We start from the raw sequence: 14,564 nt of genomic DNA on the forward strand, positions 1-14,564 counted from the left end.
TAGTGGATGCAGTGTGTGTGTTTGTGTAATGTGTATATAGCGAATGCAGCATGTGTATAGTGTGTGTGTGTGTATATATATATATATATATATATATAGTGAATGCAGAGTGTGTATTTGTGTAGTGTGTGTTTGTGCCGTGTGCGTGTGTTTGTGCAGTGAGTGTTTGTGTAGGTATGTTAAGTGTGTAAAATATGGGGGTGGGGGGCATTTTAATTTTTTGTAAATATTTCATTTTTTTAAATAATGTTTTATTCCCTCCTCCCCGCTTCTTACCCGGCCAGGGAGAGGGGATATGGCATTCCCTGGTGGTCCAGTGGCATGGACTGTGCAGAGGGGGCCCAGCACACTCTTACTTACCTTCCCAGCTGCTCCGTCTAACTCTCGTGGCCTGAATGCCACGCGGAGCATTGCCATGGTAACCCGTGGCAATCCTCTGACGGCCGCAGGACTCCGGAGAGTTAGACAAGGGAGCTGAATGCAGCTGCTGGGAAGGTAAGTAATAGTGTGCTGTGCCCCCCAGGACCCTGATGGCGGCCCTGGTCTGCATTATCAGTATCTTTATTGGCCGATACCGATATTTCTGAAAATACAGAATATCGGCCGATAATATCGGTCAATCCCTACATACAGGCCACAATTTTGAACTGACTTTCTCGTTTCTGGGCTTCCTCTATCGGTCTTCTATGTAATCCTGTTTGGTGAATGTTAATGTGGTATGTACACAACAGGCTAAAACACCACGAGGATATTGGTGTAATCAGTGCAGATATTGTGTTAAATGTTGCTATAATACTCAACCTTTCAGCTGCACTTGAATAAAATACACTATCCGGGTCTTTGTTTACCTGTATTTCTTTTTCTGGAGTTGCCATATCATTGTCTGGGACATTTCTGTAACGTAGATCTCTTCAAAGTGGGGACTCATTACTCTTGTGACCTCCCCATCTCCTGCACCAAGATCCAGCAGTCGGTGTGACTTCCAATCTGGTCCGATTTTAAGAAGTCTCTGGAATTGTTCTGGGGAGAATACAAACATGGAGCCTCGTCCAAGTAGCCTAATGGAAAGGGAAAGAAATGTGAATCATGGAGTAGTTTGAGCTCCGTCACGGACACATGCATACATGGTTATGCCATTTTCTTACTTCTTGGAGCAGATCTCCAAAAATATATTTAACAACAGCAACTAATTTATGCGAAAAAAATATGGAAGCCATTAAACATTTGTCTTCATAATGTCAGACTACAAGAATGAAGGCACATATGTGTGAATCCCACAAGTGTGCTAAATTCTTGCATCATTGGCAAGCAGAGAATCTGAAGATAACTACCAAGAAACTTACCCATTGATGGACGTCCTGGACATAAACATGCTAAAGACTGAAGACATGAAGGAGTGGTAAAGCTGTATCGACAGCCAGCCAGATTTCTCAATACTCCTGTTTAAAAATGTTTGCGTTCCGTGATCGAGGTAACTTTGGACAAACATAGGCCGTAAATCTTCACTTAACTTTTCTGTGTCACATAAATACCACTAGAAAAGAAAATACAGGAGTCAGCATCTACAGTTCATATGAGAAATAACTTGATTGAATTACTTTTGAAAGAGTGCAATCCAGGTGGTTTAAAAAAGAATTTCACACAAATTTGTTTTTTTATTAAATAAAAATTAAAGTGGTAAATTTTAACAGTGGTGGTTAAAGGAACACTATAGGGTCAGAAACACAAACATGTATTCCTGACCCTATAGTGTTAAAACCACCATCTAGCCCCCCTCCCAGTCCCCCTAAAAATATAGTAAAATATTACTTGCATTCAAGTCTGCAGGGCCTCCGCCCCTAATCTGCCTGCTTGCCTGATATAACCAGAAGTTATTCTGTGAGCCAATCACAAAGCTTTCCCATAGTATTGGCTAAAATTGTCAAGGAAGCATCTCGGCACAATTCAAGGCCACAGCCTTGGCCAATCAGCATCTCTTCATAGAGATCCATTGAATTAATGTATCTCTGAGGAAAGTTCAGTGTCTCCATGCAGAGGGTGGAGACACTGAATGTCAGTCACACTGTGCAGCACTGCCCCAGGAAGCACCTCTAGCAGCCATCTGAGGAGTGGCCAGTGGAGGGATCACTAGGCTGTAATGTAAACACTGCATTTTCTCTGAAACAAGCAGTGTTTACTGCAAAAAGCCTGAAGGGAATGATTCTACTCACCAGAACAAATTCAGTAACTTGTAGTAGTTCTGGTGACTATAGTGTCCCTTTAATGGTGCATCAGACAGGAAATGACGGTTGTCATAGTGAATAGTTGGAAGATGTGGCAGTTACACTTCCGTGATTTTGTGAGGAAGACATAATCTGTGCCTCAGTGCAAGTTGTCACAAAATTGTCAGCAGGCTAATTAGGCTTATTTTCTTCTGCATATACACAAAGTTGGAATTGTGATTAATTTCTACAGAAATCCTTTATTTAATCTGTTTTAAATCATTTGTAATTTGTTAATTAAAGCAGCTCCATCAGTCCTCACATTTTTATTTTTTTTGACATTCTTTATTTTTCATTTTATGGTATACATATTATCGATTTAGTACAATATTAGCGAAGTCTGTAATTGCGACAATACTATTCACAGTCAAACCATTAGATATTACATCAAGGTACACATAGTGAGGGCTCAAACAAAATGAACAACTGTTCTAGGTGTGTGATTAAACTGTGCTATGCTTGGTTGGAGTCGTGGTCTCTTATCTCTTGTGAAATCCCACTGAGTTACAGTCAGAGCCTCCTGGTGACCCTTTTTTTTTCTTTTCTTTTTTGTTAACGGTCCTTATTTATGATTGTACTACCGTGAGGACAGTTAGGTTAATTTTTGTTAGGCTTTAGAACTGTGTGTCGTTGAATTTTGATATCGGCCTGCCTTACCGGTGTAATGTCGGTAGTGTTCAGGCTCTTTTTTGCTACGGCTGAGTTTAGTCAGGGTCAGCAGTTTGCGTATTCGTGGTTCAATGGTGACCTTGGTGTTTTCATTTGTAGGCATGGGGTAGGTTGGGTTAGTGTATAGTTTATGTTGTCTCGGTGGGCTATTTGGTTTGTGCTACGTATGTGTTGCAGTGTGTCAATTTTTTCCAGAAAGGTGTATTGTAGTTATCTCTAATTGTCAGGGCGACCACATCTTGGTCGTTTGCGGTTTGTTGTGTCATAAGTCCAGCATGTAAATGCGTATTGTGCGGTGTGTCCGTCAACCTTGTCGGTTCTGGCTGTCCTAGGCCTGTCTGGGAGTTGTCTATTTCGGGGTCTCTTGGGCAGTAATCGTCTCTCGTTGGCCGTGGAGCCGCGTGTCAGGTGTGTAGACGGTACCTGTCTCCCGGTGTCTTTGCTATACTCTGTAAATCAACTTCACGTGTGTCTGTTTGCTCTTTGCCTTGGTGTTTCCCCCCCCCCCCCCCTGTTTTTCTTGGCCTCCCTACACCAGTTACCTTCTTCCTTTGAGTCGGCCTGCGGCCTGTTTTCTCCCAATGTAGTGTTGTGGGTTGGTGTGGGTGCCGTCGGGGGGTGCGTCTCCCTGGGTCTTTTATAGTCCTTGGAGTTGTAGGGTGGGGGGGCGTATGGGTCAGTTGTGTGTGGGGGAGTTATTCGTATCAGGTCGTTCCTACTGCTGTTCATCTGTCTGTCGGGGTGGTTGTGCCGGTGCAGGTGCGCCCCCGGATCCCGCCGGGGTGTGTCTCGCTGCTCCTTGTGATGTATATTCCATCCACGGAAACCCTTGTCAGGGCGCATTTTTCCGAACGTCCCTGCAGGGAGGCTTTCATCATTTCCATGCTAAAAATCGTTTACTCTCTCTACCCATTGTTGTAGGGTGGGTGCTGCCTTGTTCTTCCATAGTAGTGGGATGAGAGACTTTGCCGCAGTGAGCAGGTGTATGATGAGGCCCTTTTTATATATCTTCAGGGGTGTGTGCGTGTGGTTGAGCAGCATTGGCATCGGTTGGAAGGGGATGTCTGTTCCCGTGATGTCCTTGATCGTCTGATGTATTCTTCGCCAGTGTGGTTCGATACGGGAGCACGTCCACCAGATGTGGATGCTGGTGCCCTCTTCTGTGCCGCATCTCCAACACTCGCAAGGGATTGATTCGTGTACATGCCGGAGGATGTCTGGTGTCCTGTACCAGCCCGTCAGTATTTTATAATTGCATTCCTGGAACTTTGTGCTTATGGTCCCTTTGTGCGTCAGCTGGAAGATTTTAAGCCATTCATTCGGGTTCCGTGAGTTCTGTCCCCGTCTCTCTTTCTCATCTTTCCGTAAAGCCTAACGGGCTCTTGTCACCGTTGTTTTGCAGTGTGGAATATAGGTGCAAGACCCCATGCGTAAGGTGCTTTCTAGTCGCACATAATTGTTCCAGGTGAAACAATGGGCGATGTAGGTGGGCCTTGCCTGTTATAGTAGCAATGTAGGTTTTCACTTGGTGGTAGCGGAATTCGTCTAGGCCGCTAGGTCTTGCATTAACGTTGCCAGGGACTTGAGAGTCGTTCCGTTGCACCACTGGTGTATGTGAACCCAGTCCGTTGCTCCGAAATTCTTTCGGTCGGCAGGTTTCAATCCCCCAGCCAGCTTTGGGTTATGAGTTATTGGCGTGAGCGGGTTGGGCGATGATGTGAGCTTCTTGGAATAGCGAATCCCACACCATACCCTCAATGTGGCATCTATCATCGGGTTCCCCGTACTCCGTTCCCTGTACGTTGCTTTCCCCAGCCACAGTATGGCGGGGATCCTTCCCTGGGCTTGTTGTTTTTCCAAGTCCACCCACTGCTTTATGTTGGGGCTAGCGTGCCAGTCGGCCAATCTGTGAAGGTGTGTTGCCTGATAGTACGTGAGAATTGACAGCAGCCCCATGCCTCCTTCGCTCCTTGGGCGTTCTAGGGTCGTCTTCCGAATGCGCGCTGGTTTCTGATTCCAGATGAACTGTCGAATGGATGTCGTTAGTGTCTGGAAGAATGCTCGCGGGAAGCGTGTGGAACAAGTATAGCATTCGGGGCATAGCATTCATCTTTATGGCGTTTATACGGCCAAAACATGATATATATTGAGTTGTCCAGCATTTCATGTCGTGTTGCAGGGTTGCTGGTAAGGGCGCGAAATTCATTTGGTAGATTTGCGTTAAGTCCTTCGGGAGCCACACCCCAAGGTAATGTAGTTTGGTTGAGCATATCTTGAAGGGGAATTGCGTTCGGATATGTCGTTGGAGGGCTGTGTCTCGCATGAGCAGCATCGTCTCGGATTTATCCAGGTTGAGTTTCAAGTTGGATATCCCCTTGTATTGCCGGAATGCTTCTAGGAGGTTTGGAATAGATGTTCTGGGCTGCTCTAGGAAAAAGAGCATGTCATCGGCATTTGCCGCTACACGGTGCTCTCTCCCTCCTACGCGGCACCCCGTAATACCCCCGCACTGTCTGACCGCCTCTAGGAAGGGTTCCAGAGTGAGGGCAAACAGGAGTGGGGACAGGGGGCAGCCCTGGCATGTGCCGTTGCAGATGTTAAACGAGCTAGTTAGCGCTCCATTTACCCGTATGCGTGCTGTAGGCTAGGTGTATAGCGCAGCCACCCAGTTCCGCAGGTGTGGTCCGTATCCCATGTGTCTCAAGGTTTCCGACATATAGATCCAATCCACCCTGTCAAACGCTTTTTCGGTGTCAGTGGATAGCAGCACCATTTCCTTTTTGCCAGTGTTGGCGACATGGATGGTGTTGAGGGCCCGTATGGTGTTGTCCCTGGCTTCCCTCCCAGGAACGAATCCGACCTGGTCTGGGTGTATCAGATCTGGAAGCGTCCGGGCCATCCTGAGTGCCAAAGCTTTAGCGAAAAGTTTCAGGTCCGCATTCAACAACGAGATGGGCCTATAGCTGGCACAGTTTGTTGGGTCTTTGCCGTCCTTTGGTATGATCGTGACTGTCGCTCTCAGGGTGTCTTCAAGGACACATTTTTATTTTTAACCATAAGGCGGAGCTACCCTCATCAAGCCCTCAGCAGTCAGTAGTGACAGCTGAGGGGAAAAAGGCTTTGCCTTTGGAGATTCCCGCAGATAGTCAGACATCATCATCAGAAAACATTCTCCGTAGATATCAATGTTGAAATCTCACACATGCGGGAGAGTACAGCACTGACATCAGATACTGTGTTTGGTTTGTGCTGGCTCTGCCCCGATCTGCCTCCTTGACAAGCTCAGCCAATCCAATGCTTTCCAATGAGAAAGTATTTTGATTGGTTCAGATCACCACTTCTGATGATGTCAGGCAAATCAGAGTCAGAGTCAGCAGCAGCTGACTGCAATAAAAGGTATGGTTTGGGGGAGTAAGGGGGCTAGATGGTGGTTTTAACACTATAGGGCTAGGAATATATGTTTGTGTTCCTGACCTTATATTGTTCCTCTAAAGTCAAACAGTCACCCAGAAACATGTACATAACAAATGACCCCTGGAGGGCCTCAAACTATACAAGTACATCACCAGTAAATGTATAAATAATAGGTTTTCATAAAGTGTTCTTCTTGGATTATAGGATCACTAAATTCACCTAGACCACATTATCTCAATGAGGTGACTGGGATGCAGTGGTCCTGTCATTTTAAACCTTCAATTAAAAACATGCAGTTTCATAGACAAAATAGTATTTAAAGGAACACTATAGTCACCTAAATTTCTTTAGCTAAATAAAGCAGTTTTAGTGTATAGATCATTCCCCTGCAATTTCACTGCTCAATTCACTGTCATTTAAGAGTTAAATAACTTTGTTTCTGTTTATGCAGCCCTAGCCACACCTCCCCTGGCTAAGATTGACATTAAGCCTGCATGAAAAAAAACTGGTTTCACTTTCAAACAGATGTAATTTACCTCAAAGGACCACTCTAGGCACCCAGACCACTTCAGCTTAATGAAGTGGTCTGGGTGCCAGGTCCAGCTAGCTTTTACCCTTTTTTTATAAACATAGCAGTTTCAGAGAAACTGCTATGTTTATACTGAGGGTTAAGCCAGCCTCCAAATCCTCTAGTGGCTGTCTCATTGACAGCCGCTAGAGGCGCTTGCGTGCTTCTCACTGTGAAAATCACAGTGAGAGCACGCAAGCGTCCATAGGAAAGCATTATGAATGCTTTCCTATGCGACCGGCTGAATGCGAGCGCGGCTCCTGCCGCGCATGCGCATTCAGCCGATGACGTCGCAAGGAAGAAGAGGAGGAGGAGGAAAGCTCCCCGCCCGGCGCTGGAGAAAGAGGTAAGTTTAACCCCTTCCTCCCCCCAGAGCCCGGCGGGAGTGGGTCCCTGAGGGTGGGGGCACCCTCAGGGCACTCTAGTGCCAGGAAAACGAGTATGTTTTCCTGGCACTAGAGTGGTCCTTTAAATAATTGTATCTCAATCTCTAAATTGAACTTTAATCACACACAGGAGGCTCTTGCAGGGTCTAGCAAGCTATTAACATAGCAGGGGATAAGAAAATCTTAATTAAACAGAACTTGCAATAAAGAAAGCCTAAATAGGGCTCTCTTTACAGGAAGTGTTTATGGAAGGCTGTGCAAGTCACATGCAGGGAGGTGTGACTAGGGTTCAGAAACAAAGGGATTTAACGCCTAAATGGCAGAGGATTGAGAGGGGCATGTTCTATACACCAAAACTGCTTCATTAAGCTAAAAGTTGTTCAGGTGACTATAGTGTCCCTTTAAATTGGAGGGTTAAATCCACCTTGAGTGTACACCTGGTAAGGTACTGGGATAACTGCATCAGCAGCAACTGAATTAAAGGGACACTCCAGGCACCCAGACCACTTCTGCCCATTGGAGTGGTCTGGGTGCCAACTCCCACTACTCTTAACCCTGCAAGTGTAATTATTGCAGTTCTTTATTAACTGCAATAATTACCTTGCAGGGTTAACTCCACTAGAGGGAACTTCCTGGATTATAGCACAGATTATCTGTGCTAGAGCGTCGCTGGACGTCCTCACGCTGTGTGAGGACCTCCAGCGTCGCTCAAATCCCCATAGGAAAGTATTGAAATTCGTTTTCAATGCTTTCCTATGGGGAGACCTAATGCGCATGCGCGGCATTGCTGCGCATGCACATTAGGTCTCCTCGGCCGGTGGGCGGGATCAGTCTCGCCCAGCGGCCGACGGAATCAGAAGGAGGAGCGGCGCGGAGGAGGAGACAGCGACGAGGGACATCGCCGCTGCCTCAGGTAAGTGACTGAAGGGGTTTTCACCCCTTCAGTAACCGGGGATTGGTGGGTGGGAGGGAGAGGGAACCTCCAGTGCCAGGAAAACGGATTGTTTTCCTGGCACTGGAGTTTCTCTTTAACCCCTTAAGGACCAAACTTCTGGAATAAAAGGGAATCATGACACGTCATGTGTCCTTAAGGGGTTAACAACTGTTTTGGGTCAACTGTCACTGCTACATACTACATCGGGAAAAAAAATAAAACTATTAAAACCTTGACAAAGTTATTTACTTAATTAGAAATAGTCTACAGGTTTCCTGCTCAGATATTTTTGGCTAACATTTACAATTCTCACGTTAATTCTTTAAGAATAGCCCGATATATTGCCTTTGTGCACAGCTGTCACAAGCTCAGAATGAATCGTCAAACTGTTTGCAGCCAAAATAAATAAAATGACTATGTCACATTGAACAATTTGTTTTGAAATTTAAAAAAAAAAAAAATTGTCAAATCCATACTTTCATTCACATAGACAATTGCAGTAAGGGTATGCTTGGGATGAGGGGAAGATAATGGAAAATTCAACAGCTCTCTTGCCCTTGTGGCCTGTGAAAAGGAAAGCAGCACAATCTACTAATGAATAGGCCATTGACGGCTCTGCTACTACATAATGAACCGAGAGAAATGCTTTGGCTGAACAATACGCTGGGATGAACCGGTGAACAAAAGGAAATTAACATCACCTATTATCAGAAGATATTTAATCTGCAACAAGGAATGTCAGCACAATTCAACCAACAAAAGACCTTTTGCCAAATTATGTTTTTACACTGATTACTAAATGTATTCGTAAAAATGTCTCTGTGACCAGACACACATATCATTTATAGCCTGCTGTAAGCTTGAGGTGCAACGAGCTTTCTCTAAAACAAATACATGTGAGTTAGTAACACACTCGATCCCAGCAGGGTGTTGTAAAGCAGTCAATGAAATTTACATTAGAAATGAGTCAAGGATATAATATGGAAATAATTGTGTTCATCTAGGATTTACCCTGGAGGTAAATGTCTGCTCGAGAAAAGCACAGGTCGGAATAATCAGAATGACAAAACGAGAAAGTGGCCCAACCAAGCACAGCAAGTATGGTGCGGAGTAATAAGTAAAAGCAAAAAATCTGTGCTAGCATATGGTGAATATGGAGCAATCCACATAGCCCAAAGAGTTTAATAAAAAGGCTTGAAGGATATAAGATGTGTGTGTGTATGTGTATGTGTATGTATGTAATTAATGTTGTGTTAGGAGTGGCAATGTGGTCACCATGAGTCAGGGAGCAGAGCAGTGCTTTAATTAGGGAGCTATAAACAATAGAGATCAATATAAATTATAGAGTATATGTATGTTCACTGATTGTTTCAATTTTAGATTACAATGATATGGAACAATGTGGTCAGGGACTGTATCCAAGTCTGAATTGAAAGGGTATGGAAAAGTGTGAGTAAAGACTATCAGTATTTTAATTGCGAAATTCGGTCAGGAACTGTATCAGTGTTTTAAGTGGGAAGGTATGGAGCCGGATGTTCAGGGACTGATATCATAGGAGTGCTCCAGGAGGGGAAGGCAAGCCCCTAAACACACTTAAAATTTGTAGAAAAAGCCCAGGCCCACCCTGACGTTTCCTCAAAAAGGCAGACTTTATTCAGGAACAGAGCATCACAACGTTTTGGCTCTCATATGAGCCCTTGTCAAACCTGGTGAAGATGTTGTGATGCACTGTTCCTAAATAAAGTCTGCCTTTTTGAGAAAACCTCTGGGTGTGCCTGGGCTTTTTTTTTTTTTTTTTTTTTCCAGGGACTGTGTCAGTGTTTGAATTGGGAGGGTATGTAGCATGATGGTCAGGGACTGTATCAGTGTTTGAATTGGGAGGGTATGTAGCATGATGGTCAGGGACTGTATCAGTGTTTGAATTGGGAGGGTATGTAGCATGATGGTCGGGGATTGTATTAGTGTTTGAATTGGGAGGGTATGTAGCATGATGGTCGGGGATTGTATTAGTGTTTGAACTGGGACGGTATGGAGCATGGGCTTAGGGACTGTATTGCATCAGTGTTTGAATTGGGAATGTATGGAGCATGGTGGTCAAGGATTGTATCAATGTTTAAATTGGGAGGGTGTGGGGCATGATGGTCAGGGACTGTATCAGTGTTGGAACTGGAAAGGTATGGGGCATGACAGTCAGGAACTTTACTGTATCCATGTTTAATTAAAAGGATGGAGCATAGAGGTCAGGGACTGTATCAGAGTTTGAATTGGGAGGGAATGGAGCATAATGGTCAGGGATTGTATCAGTGTTTGAATTAGGAAGGTATGGAGCAAGATGGTCAGGTAGCATGATGTATCAGTGTTTGAATTGGGAGAGTATGGGGCATGGGGTCAGGGACTGTGAGGAGTATGGTGGTCAAGGACTGTTTTAGTGTGTGAATTGGGAGGGTATGGAGCATGATGGTGAGGGACTGTATCATATCAGTGTCTGAATTGGGAAGGTGCATGATGGTCAGGGACTGTATCAGTGTTTGAATTGGGAGGGTATGGAGCATAATGGTCAGATACTGTATCAGTGTTGGAATTTGGAGGGTATGGAGCATAATGGTCAGGGATTGTATCAGTGTTTGAATTAGGAAGGTATGGAGCAAGATGGTCAGGGAGCTTGATGTATCAGTGTTTGAATTGGGAGAGTATGGGGCATGGGGTCAGGGACTGTGAGGAGTATGGTGGTCAAGGACTGTTTTAGTGTGTGAATTGGGAGGGTATGGAGCATGATGGTGAGGGACTGTATCATATCAGTGTCTGAATTGGGAAGGTGCATGATGGTCAGCTACTGTATCAGTGTCTGAATTGGGAAGGTATGGGGCTAGGGACTGTGAGGAGTATGGTGGTCAAGGACTATTTTAGTGTGTGAATTGGGAAGGTATGGAGCATGGGGCCAGGGACTGTGAGGAGTATGGTGGTCAAGGACTATTTTAGTGTGTGAATTGGGAGGGTATGGAGCATGATGGTGAGGAACTGGATTGTATCAGTGTCTGAATTGGAAGGGTGCATGATGGTCAGGGACAATATCATTCCAGTGTTTAATTAAAAGGATGGAGCATAGTGGTTAGGGACTGTATCAGTGTTTGAATTGGGAGGGTATGGAGCATGACGGTCAGGGACTAGTACTACTACAATGGCACAAGGCACTGGTGCCTGATGTTTGATAATTTGTTGAATGAAATGTGAGGATTGAATTCAGGAGTGGCAAAGCATCTAAGGAGTTGTAGTCCTAGGTTTAGGAGGTCTACCATTTGTGAGATCCCTGGTGTTAGAGATAAATAAGGGGGATGGGTAGGGGGGTCCATTGTGACAGCAGAAGGTCTCTGTCCCCCCCTGTGTGTCTGATCCTCCATCACCCTGCCCTGCTGACCATGCATGGTCCCTGGTGTTAGAGATAAATAAAGGGGGGTCCATTGTGACAGCAGGAGGTCTCTGTCCCCCCTGTGTGTCTGATCCTCCATCACCCTGCCCTGCCTGACCATGCATGGCCCCTGGTGTTAGAGATAAATAAAGGGGGGGCCATTGTGACAGCAGGAGGTCTCTGTCCCCCCTGTGTGTCTGATCATCCATCACCCTGCCCTGTCTGACCATGCATCCCCTGGAGGGGGACATTCACACACCTGGTGGTTCCCTTCCCAGTACAGGGCCTGGTTGTGGTTCATCATGTTCATGTACAAAGATCTGCTCAGGTGACTCCTCAGATACCGGCTGCTCCACATCTTCCTCAGCACGGCCAGGCAGACCACGGAGGTGAGCACCCAGCACACGAACAATTTCATCTAATCGGTGCCCACCGACACCACCCGGCACCGGGCCCGTGCATGGCCCAACGGGATGTACACATCAGCCCTAGGAGAAGAGAAAGCGAGGGAGGGGAACGGCTGCGGGGAGGAGAAAGAGGAGTGAATGGGACGAGAGACGAGGCGGAACCTTCGTTTTCAGCTCCTGTTTCCTCACGGACTGGTTTTCCGGCTCGAAAGACTTCCGCACACAGAGGGCGCTAGCTGCCTGGCACAGCGAATGACCACTCTATCCCGCAGCATTGGCTCTATGGTTGCACATCTCTGAACTGATAGGCTGAGTGTTGCCAGCCAGAGAATGTTTAGCTGACTTGTTGCTATGGTGACCATGGTACCTTATGTTTGTGCAGATGCTTATGGGCTATGTATACAGCCTAACTGCAGGGTGCAATGTGTGCCTTCTTCTATTTTCTGATAGGAATACTGTATTAAAATAGAGCCAAAACATAAAATACATTGAAAATATACATTTACTTTTTTTTATTTCTGTTCCACATATGCTGGGACCAGCAGTAGTCTGACATTTATCAGCAAATCCTGTTTTTTTCTAAATAGCTTTTTGAGAAGCACTGTTCAGCAGGTTATATATGTGTGTGTGTGTATTATACAGATAGTTCATAATTCACAAGCAGTTTCTTTCATGAAAATAAATTAATAAAATTTGGTTTTCCAGTGTTGTTAGTAAGATTTAAGGATCAAACCGTTGTCACTAAAGTGGCAGTCAATGACATCTGTTTCTAGGGCCCAGGCATAGGCAACCTTCGGCACTCCAGATGTTTTGGACTACACCTCCCATGATGCTTTGCTAGCATTTTGGGTGTGAGAGCATTATGGGGAATGTAGTCCACAACATCTGGAGTGCCGAAGGTTGCCTATCCCTGTTAGGCTGACAAGACTTTTAACGGCTTTCGTAATAGTAAATGGAAGATGATAACCGTGTCTTACGAACGGTTGTTATGCTTTTTATTACACGTTAGCAGCTCCAGCTGCCTCTATCACTCCCAATTTAAAACCTGCTCCTGCTTGTTGATAAGAGACAAAGGCCTGCAGATGTGTTTGTACAACACTACGGGACCATCATTCACAGACGCCTCTCACGGCTTCATGTCCAAAAAAAAGAGAAGAGAGGGATATGAAAGTAAGCTGAATTAGCTATGTGTGAGAGTAGATGGGAATTTGTGGATGCATAAAAAATATTTATACTTAAATGTCTTTATACACAAAAAAGAAAGAGTGTACTCAAATTACTGTATACACAAAAAAAGAGAGTGAACTCAAATTACTATATATGCAAAAAGAAAAAGGGAAGGGAATTTGCACAACTTTGCTAAGTTGTTTGCAATTATCCTGGACTACAATATGCCCATTACACTTTGACACAGAAATGCAGGATTTTTCAATCAAATGTGAGTGACCTGAAGATCATGCTAGCTATAATCTTAATTTTAGTAATGACAGGAGGCTTCATATAGTGCTTTAACTTCCTTTACTATCTCCAACAGCAGCACAAATCCGTAAGAAATATATAAACCAATAGAAAATGAGTAGGAGGTAATATAAGGGCACGGTCATAAAAGCACCTCCTCTTCTTTTGATAAGAAATTTAACAGCAAAATAAAATAAAAAAACTGAAAATGAACAACGACGAACAGGGACAATCTTCTAACCGATCTGATCACAGGAATGACGAGGAAACAGCCTGACTCCCGAAGGCGTACCAAAGTCCCGGGTTAAGCTGGAAAGAAAGAAAAACATGTGACAGGTATCTCGAAATGACAATATTTCAATAGAAACAAATTATAATATACTTCATCAATCATTAAAGGTATTATAACTATACACCTAACCTACATCATAACACTAACACATGCAACCTTTATTAAACAGTGACTAGCAAACTAACATGACAAATGATAAATGTGAACAAGCTGAAAAACACTTATCCTATGGAATTTATAAATATCATAATAATAATAATATAATATATAATGCTCCTATGGCAAACATAGAAACAACAGCAAGAGCAAAAGGTAATAGTGTAGTATTGTCTGTATATAACATGTGACTAAAGGTAAATATGGAGGTCACTCACAAAATTAGAGCCAGTACAATCACTTGGCTCAAAGATGTAGCGCCGGGAGATACTTAAGGGGAATCCCAAACCCTCTTTTCGATGGTATTAGACAGGGCAGCTGTATTTAAGATATAGATCACATAGCATAATACTGTAAATAGCGAGAGTACTAAATACACACTTATGCACTCACATGGAACCAATAGGTATGGAGCGCATCAAAATGGTAAAACAGGAATCCAGGAGCCTTTTTTCAAGGTAGTCCTTTATTAGATCCAAGAACGAAGTGGAGTATAAAATAATGGTGAAGATAAAAAACTAACAATATATAGTGAAAGCAATAAATAGATAGTCCAATAGAGTCCCAAAATGCATTTTACCTGGTCTCGAGGCTTCCCCAGTTGGTGCTTGAT

The 14,564-nt window shown here is 44.4% G+C and overlaps 1 protein-coding gene across 1 annotated transcript in view; it reads right to left on the bottom strand.

The window, feature by feature from the left end:
- METTL9 (methyltransferase 9, His-X-His N1(pi)-histidine) overlaps positions 1 to 12,223 on the bottom strand; it is a 32,690-nt gene extending 20,467 nt beyond the window's left edge. The window contains exons 1-3 of the mRNA XM_063430362.1: positions 11,898 to 12,223; positions 1,344 to 1,534; positions 849 to 1,058 (exon numbers count right to left, since the gene is read on the bottom strand). Of these exons, the coding sequence (XP_063286432.1) occupies positions 849 to 1,058; positions 1,344 to 1,534; positions 11,898 to 12,056 (560 nt within the window). The 5' untranslated portion in view covers positions 12,057 to 12,223. The remainder of the gene's footprint in view (positions 1 to 848; positions 1,059 to 1,343; positions 1,535 to 11,897) is intronic.
- Between the last annotated feature and the right edge of the window lie 2,341 nt (positions 12,224 to 14,564).

The sequence above is a fragment of the Pelobates fuscus genome, chromosome 8 (assembly GCF_036172605.1).
Source record: "Pelobates fuscus isolate aPelFus1 chromosome 8, aPelFus1.pri, whole genome shotgun sequence".
NCBI lineage: Eukaryota > Metazoa > Chordata > Amphibia > Anura > Pelobatidae > Pelobates > Pelobates fuscus.